The sequence below is a fragment of the Mesoplodon mirus genome, assembly GCF_964341445.2.
Source record: "Mesoplodon mirus genome assembly, chromosome: 3".
Classification (NCBI taxonomy): domain Eukaryota; kingdom Metazoa; phylum Chordata; class Mammalia; order Artiodactyla; family Ziphiidae; genus Mesoplodon; species Mesoplodon mirus.
The window spans coordinates 162,868,767-162,883,071 of record NC_138978.1 but is presented as its reverse complement, the minus strand read 5'-3'; the positions used below and the strand labels follow the sequence as shown (position 1 = coordinate 162,883,071).

Here is a 14,305-nt window from a genome sequence, read left to right as displayed (position 1 = left end):
AATTATCAATATGTTTTTTTTTTCCCCAGTATGCGGGCCTCTCACTGCTGTGGCATCTCCCATTGCGGAGCACAGGCTCCGGACGTGCAGGCTCAGCGGCCATGGCTCACAGGCCCAGCCGCTCCGCGGCATGTGGGATCTTCCCGGACTGGGGCACGAACCCGTGTCCCCTGCACTGGCAGGCAGACTCTCAACCACTGCGCCACCAGGGAAGCCTTATCAATATGTTTTGATTTTAGGTCTACCATTTTATTATTTTTCTATTCATCCTTTGCTCTTCCTTTCTTCTTTTAGTACCACAGTTTTTTGGTAGTATTCTTTTATTATTTAGCATTCTTCTTTAGTAGCCTATTTTAATTTACTTATTACATTTTCATTGTATATGTATAGTTTTTTTTTTTTTTTTTTTTTTTTTTTGCATTATGCGGGCTTCTCACTGTTGTGGCCTCTCCCGTTGCGGAGCACAGGCTCTGGACGCGCAGGCCCAGCAGCCATGGCTCACGGGCCCAGCCGCTCCGCGGCATGTGGGATCCTCCCGGACAGGGGCACGAACCCGCGTCCCCTGCATCGGCAGGCGGACTCTCAACCACTGCGCCACCAGGGAAGCCCCTATATGTATAGTTTTGTACTGATTACTCTAGGAATTACAATATACATCTTTGGCTTTTCACAGTGGACTTAATCAATATTTACCACTTCAAGTGGAATGTAGCTATCTTACTACAATATAGGTCTTTACCCCTTCCCACCTTCTTTATTTTCTACTATGTATAATAACTATGTATATTGAGAATTTATAATGTTATATTTTTTGCTTTCCATCTTCAAACATTCTGAAAAATTCAAGAGGGGAATAGTCTATTATATTTAACCAGATATCTACTTTTTCTGTTGCTCTTCCTTTATTTCTGATATTCCAAGTTTCCTTCTGGTATCATCTCCTTTCTATTCAAAGAACTCCCTTTAATGATTCTTTTAGGGCAAGTCTGTGGAAAGCAAATTATTTTTGTTTTCTTCACTGAGAATGTATTTATTTCATCTTCATTCTTAAAGGACGCTTTTGCTGGATGTAGAATTCTAGGTTGCCAGTTCTTTTCTTTCAACCCTTTAAAAATTCCATTTCACTTCCTTCTAGCTTTCATGTTTTCTGATACAAGATGTGCAGTGTTGAAATTGTTGTTCCACTATAATAATGTGTAATTTTTCTTTGGCTTCATTCAAGATATTTGTTTGTCTTTAGTTTTCACCATGTTGATCGTAATCTATGTAGGCATGAATTTCTTTGAGTTTATCCTGTTTGAGTTTTGCTAACCTTTTCGAATCTGTAGGTCTGTGTCTTCCCAAACCAAATTTGGGAAGTTTTCAGACATATTTCTTCAAATAACTTTTCTACACTGCATTCTTTCTCTTCTTTTTCTTGCACTTTTTTTTTGTGTGTGTGTGTGTGTTGTTTTTTTTTTTTTTTTTTTTGCGGTATGTGGGCCTCTCATTGTTGTGGTCTCTCCCGTTGCGAAGCACAGGCTCCGGATGCGCAGGCTCAGCAGCCATGGCTCACGGGCCCAGCCGCTCCGCGGCATGTGGGATCCTCCCGGACTGGGGCACGAACCCGCGTCCCCTGCATCGGCAGGCAGACTCCCAACCACTGCGCCACCAGGGAAGCCCCTTTTTCTTGCACTTTGACGACACAAATGTTAAACCTTTTGGTATTGTCCCATAGTTCCCTGAGGCTCTATTTTTGTATGTACGTTTGTTTGTTTTCCCAATTTTTTTCTCAGTTGTTCAGACTGGATAATCAGAATGGATCTATCTTCAAGTTTGTGCATTCTTTACTCTCATCTCTGTCCTGCTATCAAAAAGACAGTGACAGAGCTCTATATTCAGTATAAAACAACGCTTCATTTAATTCTACTGTTTTTATTGTGTACTTGCACTATCCTCAGCTTTACCCTCCAGAAGACCTCTAGTCTTCCAGCAGGAGGAAGAGGTGTAGTTTCCTGGGTTTTTTAAATAAGGGAGGGTACCTGGAGATCTAACTGCTTCTTACACAGACTTTTAACGAGAGCTCTTGTTTTCATTCCCACTTTACACCCTCAATTCCAAAAACTCTGTAGGAGCAATTCCTGAACTTTTGCAGTATTTATAGTATAAATTTGGGTTGACTCTCAGTTTTTCCTGCTCCAAGCTCAGGATTCCACTTTCTCAGGATTGCATAATAAGTTGTCAGTTGTCTGATTTCCTGTATCCAGAACATAGGTGATGTTTTCTCCTTTTACATTCTCTTTGACCATAAGTTTATACCTTAAATTATTTTATTTTGGTGATGTGTCAGGAGAGAGAGTAATAAATTATGTACTCGAACTGCCATCTTTACCTGGAGTTAGGAAAAATTGTAAACCTAAATTTCAAAATGTATCCATACAGGAACCATAAATTAAAGTTTTATTTGTCACCTGATACATTCTAGGATGAGATTCCCACTGGAATGCCATGCCTGGAGTCAGTAACCATAGGTGATGATATATGGGATGAGAACTGGATACCTTTGCAGGCTGGAATGGGAGAAGGAAGTGATACTGCCTCCCACTTATCTACCTCAAGGCTTGGTGGAGAGAAACCATATTCATCATGTAAAGAAATGCCACAGAAGGTTAGATCCTTGGGAAAACATAAAGCAAATCACTACTGGAAAAGGAAATATTAATGTAATTGTCCAAGCCTCAAAAAAGCTATGCATTCTGCATTTCATAGGGATTAATCAGACAATAATTCAGAAGAATGTATTCCCACCCCCACCAAAGATGGTAGTGTTAGGGATGAAGCAGGGGAGAGTAAACCATGGACTTATTGTGGCTATCTATCCTATCCATCATTATGATTTTTGTTTTACCATTGGCACCTAGTCACAGCCTTAGGATCTAGAAATAAACAGTTTTCCCTAATTTAATTTTTATTGCATTGCCTTGTAATATTATGTCTGGATCTCTGCAGTGAGTATATTTACTAATATTGGGCCCTATATATTTACATTTTAATTTATTTTCCACCAGCTCTTAGAAAGAAGAAATATCAGCACTTAAGTTGCCCCTTGTTATTTGTGCCATTTAAATACCGGATGATCATGAAAATCATCTAACCATGAAAACAGTATTAAAGAAGATACTACAAAGAGAGTTATGGTTTTTTTTTTATGTGATCTGTGTATTCAGAGGAATTCAGTGTATTGGGCATGGACCAGTGAAGCAAGGGGGAAAACTCACACTGATATAGAAAGTTAATAAATATCTTTTCTTGTTTAGTATACATTGCCTCTTTGCCTTTACCTTGCCCAAGTTATCCTCCATTTGGATCATATGGCACTATATCTCAGTTTATTGTTGCAATTTTTTTCTCTATAGGATTGGTGTTTTTCTACACCCAAAGATATATGGGATGATCCATGGCAGCCTTCAGGCCTTGTGAGTGGGAAGAAAGTAGAAGTTCAAAAACCAGAAGGACTGGGTGCTCAAGAAAAAAATACTGGCACAACCAGAATTCAAAAGGTAAATGTCTAATGAATGTTATTGTTACAAGTTTTCATGAGGAAATACTTTCATTTTTAGAAAGTAAAATTCTGGTTAATGATCCCTCTCTTAGCATTTGGAACAATACATATACATAAAAATGTATGTTTATTTAAAAATAAATTTCAGTTAACTTACTATAGTTATTCATCTCTCCAGAAAAAAATTCTGAGACTAGAATTAAAAGATTGATTAAGCCTCTACATTAGGGATAGAGAAAACAGGTATTTTCACTTAACCATACATTTTAAGTTCTGTATCTGTCCTATCATCTAGGCCAGTTTTTTTCTTTTTGTTGCTTTGGCAGAAAACACTAACCCTGGAATAAAATCCGTTTGTTTTTCTGCTCTAATTTTTACTATTTCCTTCTGCTAACTTTGGTCTTAGTTTGTTCTTCTTTTCTTAGTTCCTTAAGGTGTAAAATTGAGTTGTTTGAGATCTTTCTTCCTTTTTTAATGTGTTTTTAATGTCTTATTGCTAGAAACATCCCTCTTAATTCTTCCTTTGCTGCATCCCATAAATTTTGGTATACTCTGTGTTTTCATTTTTGTCTGTCTCATAATATTTTCTAATTACCTTTGATCTTTTTCAACCCATTGGTTGTTCGGGAGTATGATGTTTAATTTCCCATATTTCTGACTTTAGTGTTCCTTTTTTTTTTTTTCTTGCGGTACGCAGGCCTCTCACTGCTGTGGTCTCTCCCGTTGCGGAGCACAGGCTCTGGACGCACAGACTCAGCGGCCATGGCTCACGGGCCTAGCCACTCCGCGGCATGTGGGATCTTCCCAGACCGGGGCACGAACCCGTGTCCCCTGCATTGGCAGGTGGACTCTCAACCACTGCGCCACCAGGGAAGCCCTGATTCTTTATTTTATAGATTCCAGTTCTCTGTTTTCTCCATATTTTCCTCAATTTTGTCTGTAACTTCCATTTTCTTGAACATGTTAATCATAGTTATTTTAAAGTTTTTCGCAGATGATTTCAATATCTGAATTACCTTTGAGTGTGTTCTTACTGTCTTTTCTCTATTTGATCTTGTCATTTGATCCTGTTTTGGGCATTCAGGGGAGGGGAAAGACAGGCGGAGCATACCTCATGGTTCTTTTTTTTTTTGCAGTATGCGGGCCTCTCACTGTTGTGGCCTCTCCCGTTGCGGAGCACAGGCTCCGGACGTGCAGGCTCAGCGGCCATGGCTCACGGGCCCAGCCGCTCTGCGGCATGCGGGATCTTCCCAGACTGGGGCGTGAACCCGTGTCCCCTGCATCGGCAGGCGGACTCTCAACCACTGCGCCACTGGGGAAGCCCCCTCATGGTTCTTTTTAATTGAATGTTGAACATGATGGGTAAAAAATTAGAGAGGCTCTGGATGAGATAGCTTCCTCCAAAGAGGGTTCAGTTGTCTAGTGGCTGGCAGATACCAGCCAGTCACCTTCACACGTATTGAGGCTTGGTTTAGGTTTGGTGAGGACTGCTGTATTTCACTGTTGTCTTTACTCCTTGAATGTGGCTCTTACTCCTAAAGCATGATTCTTTGGAGATCTCGGCTGAAAGCCTGAGGAGATTGTCAAAGCTCCTCCACATTCGTGGGGCTCAGACTCCATCCTCTGTCTCCTCAGCTTAATTGAGATATAATATACATACCATACAGTTCACCCATTTAAAATGTACAATTCAATGGCTTTTAGTATATTCACTAGTTTACTAGCATATTGTGCCTCCATCATCACCATAAGAATTTCAGAACATTTTCATTATCTCAAAAAGAAACCCTGCATTCTTCAGCTGTCACCCCCACCCAACCTCCCCAACCCTCTTCCCCCCAGGCAACCACTCATCTTACTTTCTCTATTGATTTACTTATTCTTCAGGACATTTCATATGATTGGAATCAATACAGTGTGTGGCCTTTTGTGTCTGGCTTCTTAGCGTAATGTTCTCAAGGTTCATCATGTTGTATCATGTATCAGTGCTTTACTTCTTTTTTTTTTTTTTTTTTTTTCTTTTTGCGGTATGCGGGCCTCTCACTGTTGTGGCCTCCCCCGTTGCGGAGCACAGGCTCCGGATGCGCAGGCCCAGCGGCCATGGCTCACGGGCCCAGCCGCTCCGCGGCATATGGGATCCTCCCAGACCGGGGCACGAACCTGTATCCCCTGCATCGGCAGGCGGACTCTCAACCACTGCGCCACCAGGGAGGCCAGTGCTTTACTTCTTTTTATGGCTGAATAATCCATTGTATGGATAGGCCACGTTTTGTTTATCCATGTATCAGCTGATGGACATTTGAATTGTTTCTATTTTTCTGCTATTATGAATAATGCTGCTGTGACACTTGTGCATGTGTTTTTATGTGGATATATGTTTTCAGTTTTCTTAGGTATATACCTAAGAGTTGAATGGCTGGGTCCTATGGTAACTCTGTGTTTAGTGTTTTGAGGAATTGCCAGACTTTTCCAAGCAGTTGCACCATTTTACATTCCCACCAGCAATATAAGCCAATTTGTCCACATCTTTGCCAACACTTGCTATTATCTAGTTTAAAAAATTATAGGGGGCTTCTCTGGTGGCGCAGTGGTTGAGAGTCCGCCTGCCGATGCAGGGGACATGGGTTCGTGCCCCTGTCCGGGAGGATCCCACAAGCCGCGGAGTGGCTGGGCCCGTGTGTCCGGAGCCTATGCTCTGCAACGGGAGGGGCCACAGCAGTGAGAGGCCCACGTACCGCCAAAAAAAAAAAAAAAAAATTATAACCATCCTAGTGGGCGTGAAGGTGTATGTTATTGTGGTTTGGGGCTATGCTTTTGATTGCATAAGTTAATGTTTCAGAAACCATGAACACGTTTCTTGAAAATCTGCTACTAACCTCTAATTCCATAAAGGTATATTTTCAGACAACTACGAGGGAGTCAGTAGTTGATAACTACAGAGGGATAAATCTGGTAGAGCAATGCTTCTCAAACTATAATGTTCATACAGATCACCTGAGAATCTTGTGAAAATGCAGATTCTGATTGAGCAGATCTGGTATGGGGACTGAAGTTCTCCATGTCTTACAAGCTTCCAGGTGATGCTAAAGCTGCTTGATGGTGAATCACATTTTGAGCAGCAGCACTCTAAACCACTGTTTAGAGGAAGAGACTCTTACTTTTCAATTAAGTGCTTAAGTTGACCACAAGTACTTGCTTTCAGTACTGGCATACAAATTTAGAAGGCATTCACCTGTGTTCTTTTTTCCAGTGTGAAAAGCTGTCAGAATGCATTTAAATATGTTTTAACAATTTGTCTTTCTTCAAAATCATATTTATCAGGAAAGAAAAAAGATACAGCTTTTAAAAAACTGTTTCTGATTTTGATTGTTGTTAAACTACTGAAAATAGGCAGCAGGGCTTAGTGTAAAAAACACCTGTCTGGGAGTTCTGTAATCTATGGCTTAGTCTTTACCACAAGTTTGAACAAGTTGGCTTTTGGGGCCTTAGTTTATCCTCTGCAAGGACTGATTTGGACTAATGATCTTTCCAGCTCTAAAAGTTTGCCATATTAATATTTACTTAATTATCACTGAAGCTTTATTGAAAGAACCTAATTTTCAGTGAGAATAAACTTAAAGGGTAGCTAAAGCACATACATGAAGTTGCATAAATTAAGCAAAAATTTGAATCCAGCTCTTTGCTCTCCTGAAGTAGCATATTGTATGGCAGGATAGCTATGTGGACTTTTAGGGTTTTCATTTTTGCTGCCAAATAAAGGGGCACAGCCATTTGTATATGACATAATTATATATCAGTCACATCCATGCCAGCCATGTTTGAAAATGAACAAGGTGTTTTGTAATGGAAGAAAAAAGGAATGCAAAAGGAATGCCAGCTGATATTAAATGTCTACTCCACAGCCTAAAGAACACACAAAGCTACATTTTCTGTCTGTATAAATTTTGTTTCAGTTTACCCTGGGCAGATCCCAGGCTGTAAGCCACTTAGGTTGGTTCGTTACGGCCTGGTCCTGATGGGGCCCACTTAATCGTCAGTGCCAGTTAGCTAGCATCACAGAAGACGAATTCTCTGAGTCACCGTAAACTGTGGCTATTTCAGCAGCAACTCTGTGGTAGGATATAGGATCTATTGATTAAAATTTGGCACTTCATTCACTTTAGCCCAAATCGAGGCTTTGTTTGGGAAGTTCATCTTTTCCTCTCAAACCCTGACTCTTAGTACTCCAGTTTGTCACTTCTTCTGAGGAGCCTTCCTTTAAGTCCTTTGTGTTCTCCTAGCATGTTGTTGATGCTGCGGAATGCAGTTAATGCCTTCTTCATGGCCACCTGCAGCACGTGTACTGTTTCCCTAGCCGAGGACTGTGAGCTCCTTAGGGACAGGGATCGTATTTACTGGGAGGCGGTGTGATGGAGCAGAGAGAACATAGGCTAGCCTGAGTTCATCTCTGCCTTGTCGCTTACTGGTTGACATTGGATAACTTGGTAATCCTCTTGTAAAAAAGCATTATGCTAAGTAAAGGAAGCGTTAATAAAGAAGATGTAACAACACCTAACCTAGAAAAACGTTCTGATGTTTCATTGAAGAAACACATGCCAAGAACCTAGCATTGTGCCTGACAATGAGTGCTCAGTGAATGTTATTTCTCTCATTTCCTGCCGTTCTTCCTTGGCAGCCCTCAGTACCATGTTTGCTCATAATATGCATTCAATAAACGCTTCTTGAATTAATGGTTACTAAGTTAGAGAAGGACTTGTTTTCCAGAGAGTATCTAGATTTTTTAAAGTGGGGAGTTTTATTTATTAATTATGATATGAAAATATTCTTTTGTATATAAGTAAGGAAACAAAATAGACTTAATTCTTACTGTTGAACTAACAGTTACTTTTCATGCTTTTGCCCCATTTTCCCCATTCTGTAGCAACCAAACTTAAAGAGTTGCTCAGATTCTCCCACGTTGCCCGAATTGGAGGAGTCCTACATCTCTTTTATCCAGTCACAGCAGTCAGCAGAAGGTGGCCAGTTTGAGCCTAGCAGCATTGAGACTTGGCCAAAGCAAATTCAGCTGTCCACAGCAGCACTCAACTCAACTCCTGCAGTGGTCGATTACCCACAAAAACACTCTGGTTCAGGTAGGTTGACATACAGTTGACAAATGCAATGGTTTGCCATGTTGTTAAAAACCTTCATTTATCTTTTCAGAACATGACTTGAAAAATTGCTGATGTTAGCATTTGTCTGAACTCCTCCAATTGTTCCCTTTCACTTTGCCACTCTTCTTTTTTTCTGCAATTTGGGGGGTGGCGGGGTCAGGTTTATGCACAGGAAAATTTGCCAGTTTTTAAGTGTACAATGCTCTGAGTTCTGACAAATGTGTACAGTCTTGTAATAAGCACCACAGTCATGATAATAGAGTATTTCCGTCAGTCTAAAAGGCTTCCTCATATCCCTTTGCAGTCATTCCCTACCCCTACTTTCTGGCTTCTGGCATGTTACTTTTCCTTTTCTAGAATTTCATATAAAGGGAGTCATACAGTATGTCGTTTTTATGTCTGATTTCTTTCATTTAGCGTGATTTTTAGAGATTCATTTATGTTGTTGTTGGTGTCTAAAGTTTGTTCCTATTCATTGTTGAGTAGTACCCAGTTGTATAGAAATACCACAATTTGTTTATCTGTTCACCAGATGACAGACATCTGGATTGTTTCCAGATTTGGGCCATTATGAATAAAGCTGCTGTGAGTGTTCACATACAGCTCTTTGTGTAGACATATGTTTTTTATTTCTATTCAGCAAGTACCTTGGAGTGGAATTGCTGGGTCATATGCTAACTGCATGTTTAATGTTTAACTTTTCTTTTTAATAAATCTATCTATTTATTTATTTATTTTTGGCTGCGTTGGGTCTTTGTTGCTGCGCATGGGCTTTCTCTAGTTGCAGCGAGTGGGGGCTACCCTTTGTTGCAGTGCACGGGCTTAACATTGCAGTGGCTTCTCTTGTTGCGGAGCATGGTCTGTAAGCGTGCGGGCTTCAGTAGTTGTGGCACACGGGCTCAGTAGTTGTGGCTCGCGGGCTCTTGAGCTCAGGCTCAGTAGTTGTGGCGCACAGGCTTAGTTACTCTGCGGCACATGGGATCTTCCTGGACCAGGGATGGAACCTGTGTCCCCTGCATTGGCAGGCGGATTCTTAACCACTGCACCACCAGGGAAGCCCCTGTTTAACTTTTTAAGAACTGCCAAAATGTTTTCCAAAGTGGCTGAACCATTTGGTAATTCACACTAGCGATATAAGTAAGTTCTGATTGCTTCATCTTCTTGGCAACATATTATATTGCCAGTCTTTTAAACTTTTACCATTCTAGTGGGTGTGTGGTGGTATCTTATTGTGGTTTTAATTTACATTTCCCTATTTGCCAGTGATGTTGACTATGTTTTCATGTGTTTATGTACCATCTGTATATCTTCTTTAGTGAATTGCCTGTTCAAGTATTTGTGCATTTTTATCGGATTATCTTCTTTTTATTGATTTGTAAAACTTCTTTATTCTGGATACAGAACCTTTGTCAGATACATCTGTTGCAAATATTTCAGGTAAGTGGCTTGCCTTTTCATTTCCTTAACAGCATCCTTGGAAGAGCAAAAGTTTTCCTTTTGATGAAATCAGATTTGTTAATTTTTTTTCCTTTATAGTTTGAACTTTTTGTGTCCTATTTAGAAATCTTTCCTAACTCAAGTAACTAAGACTTTCTCCTACATTTTCTTATAAAAATTCTGTAGTTTTAGGTCCTGCATTAGGTCTGTGATCCAATTCGTTAATTTTTGTGTATGGTGTGATGTAAGGATCAATGTTTATTTTGATTACATATAATTATTCAGCTGTTTCAGCATGATTTATTGAAAAGACTGTCCTTTCTCCATTAAACTGCCTTGATGTCTTTGTCAAAAGCCAATTAAGTTGTATATGTGAGGGTCTATTTCTGGACTTTCATTCTGTTCTATTACTATTACGTCTGCCTTTATACCACTGTCTTGATTTTTGTGGCTTTATAATAAGTGTTGAAATCATATAAATTTCTTCTTTTTCAAATTGTTTTGGCTATTATTCTAGGTCATATTCCATATGAATTTTAGGATTAATTTAATTTCTACTGAAAGCCTGCTAAAAGTTTATTGGGATTTTTTTTAAATCTCTAGATCAAGTTGGGGAGAAGTGACGTGTTAACAATATTGAGTCTTCTGATCTATGAGCATAGTATAACCTTTTCCTGTTCAGTGTTTAATATGTTCTTTTCCCATCCAGTATATTTTTCATCTCAGAAGTTCAATTTATAATCTCTAGGGTTTGGTTTGGGTCTTTTTTATATCTTCCATCTTTCTCTTCAGCATACTCATCATTCACTTCTTGAATACTTGGTGTGTTCTTATGACAGCTATTTTAATACCCATGTCTTGTGATTCTAGCATATGTATCATTTCTGCATTCTGTCACCTGTCACTTCTGAATTGGCTTCTACTGATTGGTTTTTCTCCTAATTACAAGTCATATTTCTCTGCTCCTTTGTATATCTGGTAATTTTTTATTGGATGGCAGATGCTGAATTATATATTGTTGGCTGAATCTCTTTTTCTTCCTTCCTCCCTCCCTCCCTCCCTTCCTTCTTCCTTCCTTCCCTCCCTCCCTGCTGTGTATGTATAATTTATTGGGGGGGTAGGAATGTAATTAAATTACCTGAAATTGGTTTGATTATTTCTGTGTTTATTTTAGGTTTCATTAGGCTGATTTAGAAAAGCCTTAAGTCTGTTGGCCCTGCTAGGCAGTACCTTTCTGAGGGTGTTGATGGGACTTGATGTCCTATGTGTTAGGACGTCTTTACACTGTAGCTGGTGGGAACACAAACTATTTTGCCCCAGTATAAAATGCCTAGTGTTTGTTCTGCCTACTCCTTTCACGTAGGTTTTCTCCCTGGCCTTGGTGGTCCCCTCACATACGTGAGCCAGATCACTACCCAGCCTAAGACTCAAAGCGACCTCTGCAGGTCTCCAGCTTCTTCTCTCTCTGCAGCTGCCTCTTCACTTGTACTTTTCCCCCACGAATTCCAGACACCTGGCCTCCATGAATTCCAAACTCTGTCTTCTCAACACAGTGAGACCTCCAGGCTCAATGTGGACTCTCCCTCCCTGTACTGCAGCCTGGGCTTTATTTTGACAGTGAGCTCAGGCACTTGTAGGGCTCACTTTGTTTCCCGTCTCTCAGGGAACACTGTCCTCTGAGCTTGTTGTTCAGTGTCTGAAAGCTGTTGTTTTATATACTTTGTCCAGTTTTTCAGTGTTTAAAGCAGGAGAGATTATTTTTCAATCCCTGTTTAATTAGCATCATGTCTGGAAGCAGAAGTTTTGCTACTCTTTTAAATTCTTTCATCATGTGTCCCGGCTTTCATGTTTTTATACCTTTTAAAATCTGAGCTCATCAATGACTTCCTGTAAAGCCCCATTATTTCACTAGCACTCACTGTCTCTTTTCCACTCTAGTGGGCATTAATTATAGTCTTGCGGTCAGAGTTTTACTTTTTAGAATACCCTGTAAAATTCTCCTTAATTTAATTTATCATAAATGTATGGCACATGTACCACATGCTACTGCTGCTAGATGCTAAAGATGCAAAGATGAATAAGATATTGGATTATGCCTGATTTTTTTCTGAATTTTTGAAATCTGTAATTTTAAGGTCTACAGCAGTGCTTTTCAGAATGTAGTCAGCATACCGATACTAGTCTATGAAGCATTTGTGATGATGGACAACACAATAGCACATTGTTTAGCTCCCCTAGATTTTTTTTTTTTCCTAGAGGAGGACTTTCTTGAAGGAAGCAGTGTGTTGGCTTATATGTTGGCAAAAGCTCCTGCTCTCATTGCAGGCAGGTTCAAACAATTCATAGACCAGCTCCTTCAGTAGCCCTGGTCTAGAGTACACATGTGAGGATGCTAGTATCCACTTCCGTGGCTATTAAGAACTCTCAGCATGGAGTTCCCAGCAGTTTATTCCATTGAAAAGATTATTTCTTCTTAGTTAAACTAATTCCCAAGGAATTCTTTTTGTGGTTAATAATTGGCTTTTGGAATTTCTTAGCAAACACAGTTAATGTTAATTAATGTTAATTTTCATTTTTTATGGTCAGTTTGGTCAGTTTTGTTTTTATGCTGGCAGACTTGGAATTGGAACCACTTTCACAATAGAGAAGGCCCGTGGGACACCATTTTGCTCACTGCTGAGAGGAGGAAGTAAGGGAGCTTAAGGATTCTTCCCTGGAATTGGAATTATATCCAATTTATTTTTTTGATGTCCTAGAAAGATATCTTCCCTTCCTTATTCACAAGTACATATTTTTTCCTCTCTTCTTTGCCCTCATCCTAACAAGATTTATTTTATCTCTGTGCATGATCCCCCATCCTCATCTCCTATCCATTTTTTGACTGGTTTCTGAGTCTCTTTCTCTCTGATTTGCCATTGGTAATTGGCACCACCTAACCAGAAGATGGTTGTAACACACGTTAGTAAAGATCTAGAATGGGAGAGGGTGAGAACCTCTTGAAAAGACCTGTGTTTTCTTTCTTTTTCAGTGGAAAGCTCTCCAGAGAGCCTAGAGAATGAAGATTTTTCTAGTAGCCATGCTATTGCAGTGTTCAAAGATAAGAGTCAGGGAGCCATGGACCAGCTGTCTTTGATTTTGTCTCCTGAGCACCAGATTTCTCAGAAGCTCTACATTCCTCGAAGCACAGCCACTGCTGCCTTAGGAGCTGCTGCACGGCTAGCCACATCCAGGAGCCTCCTGCACTGGTACCCCAGTGTGAAAAGGATGGAAGCATGAGAGAGCAGGGAGGAAAAAAATAAACTAGATGCTTAGGGCCTGGTGACCTCCCAGGCCAAAAGAAGAAGGAAGTATTGAGACAAAGTAGTATTTTGTTAGTTGATGCTTTTGTCTTTCTGTGTGACTCTTCGTTAGCTTCGTTATGCGAACAGTCCACTTTGTTGTGTAAGTATTGATGTTTAATGTTAATTTTCATTTTTATGGATGTTTCTTTTTCTGTATGGTTTTGTTCACCTTTGTTCAATGTAGTAGTTTAAAGGAGTTTTTGTGTTTCTATAAATGTTTTTCTTGTATATATCATGACTGATAAACGTAAACTGAAAAACTAATGTTTTGTGATCCATATGTAGTAAGACAAAAATTCTCACATCCCTATCTCCAGAAAAAGGATGTCTGAATTTTAAGGCTGCCTTTTCTCATTTGAAAACTTCTATATCGTAGAGAGAATCTAGGACTCCAATCTTTACCATCATTATTTCTTTGAAATACTAGGATCAGTAAGAAAATCCACACCATGAAGCTTTGGTCATGTGAACCCTCTTACATTTAAAAAATATTAAGCTATCTTTCAATATAGGCAATTTCTTGAAGACTAACAACAAAATTATAGAGACCGATTGTTGAAACTTAGCTGAGCCATCTCTGTAAGTCATCATAGTTCCCTGGAGTCCTAATGTAACAGTAGTTAAACAGTGGTATTGTTTAAGCATTTATGTAACATTATGTTCTCTGAAGTCCAATTTATTATGTGACATTCTGTTTAGTTCATAGTATAAACCATCAGGAGAAAAGACTGAAAGGTGAAATTAAAGAATGTGAGTGATACAAATTTCTTTGTGATAAAATACCAGACTTATACCCAAATGTAAAAAAATCCAATACAGAAGCATTTCTTAGT

At 39.6% G+C, this 14,305-nt stretch overlaps 1 protein-coding gene across 1 annotated transcript in view; it reads left to right on the top strand.

Moving 5' to 3' along the window:
• Window positions 1-13,619, top strand: part of TDRD5 (tudor domain containing 5) — an 88,472-nt gene extending 74,853 nt beyond the window's left edge. The window contains exons 15-18 of the mRNA XM_082614686.1: window positions 2,465-2,647; window positions 3,396-3,539; window positions 8,463-8,673; window positions 13,160-13,619. Coding sequence (XP_082470812.1) covers window positions 2,465-2,647; window positions 3,396-3,539; window positions 8,463-8,673; window positions 13,160-13,407 — 786 coding nt within the window. The 3' untranslated portion in view covers window positions 13,408-13,619. The remainder of the gene's footprint in view (window positions 1-2,464; window positions 2,648-3,395; window positions 3,540-8,462; window positions 8,674-13,159) is intronic.
• Window positions 13,620-14,305: the final 686 nt, after the last annotated feature.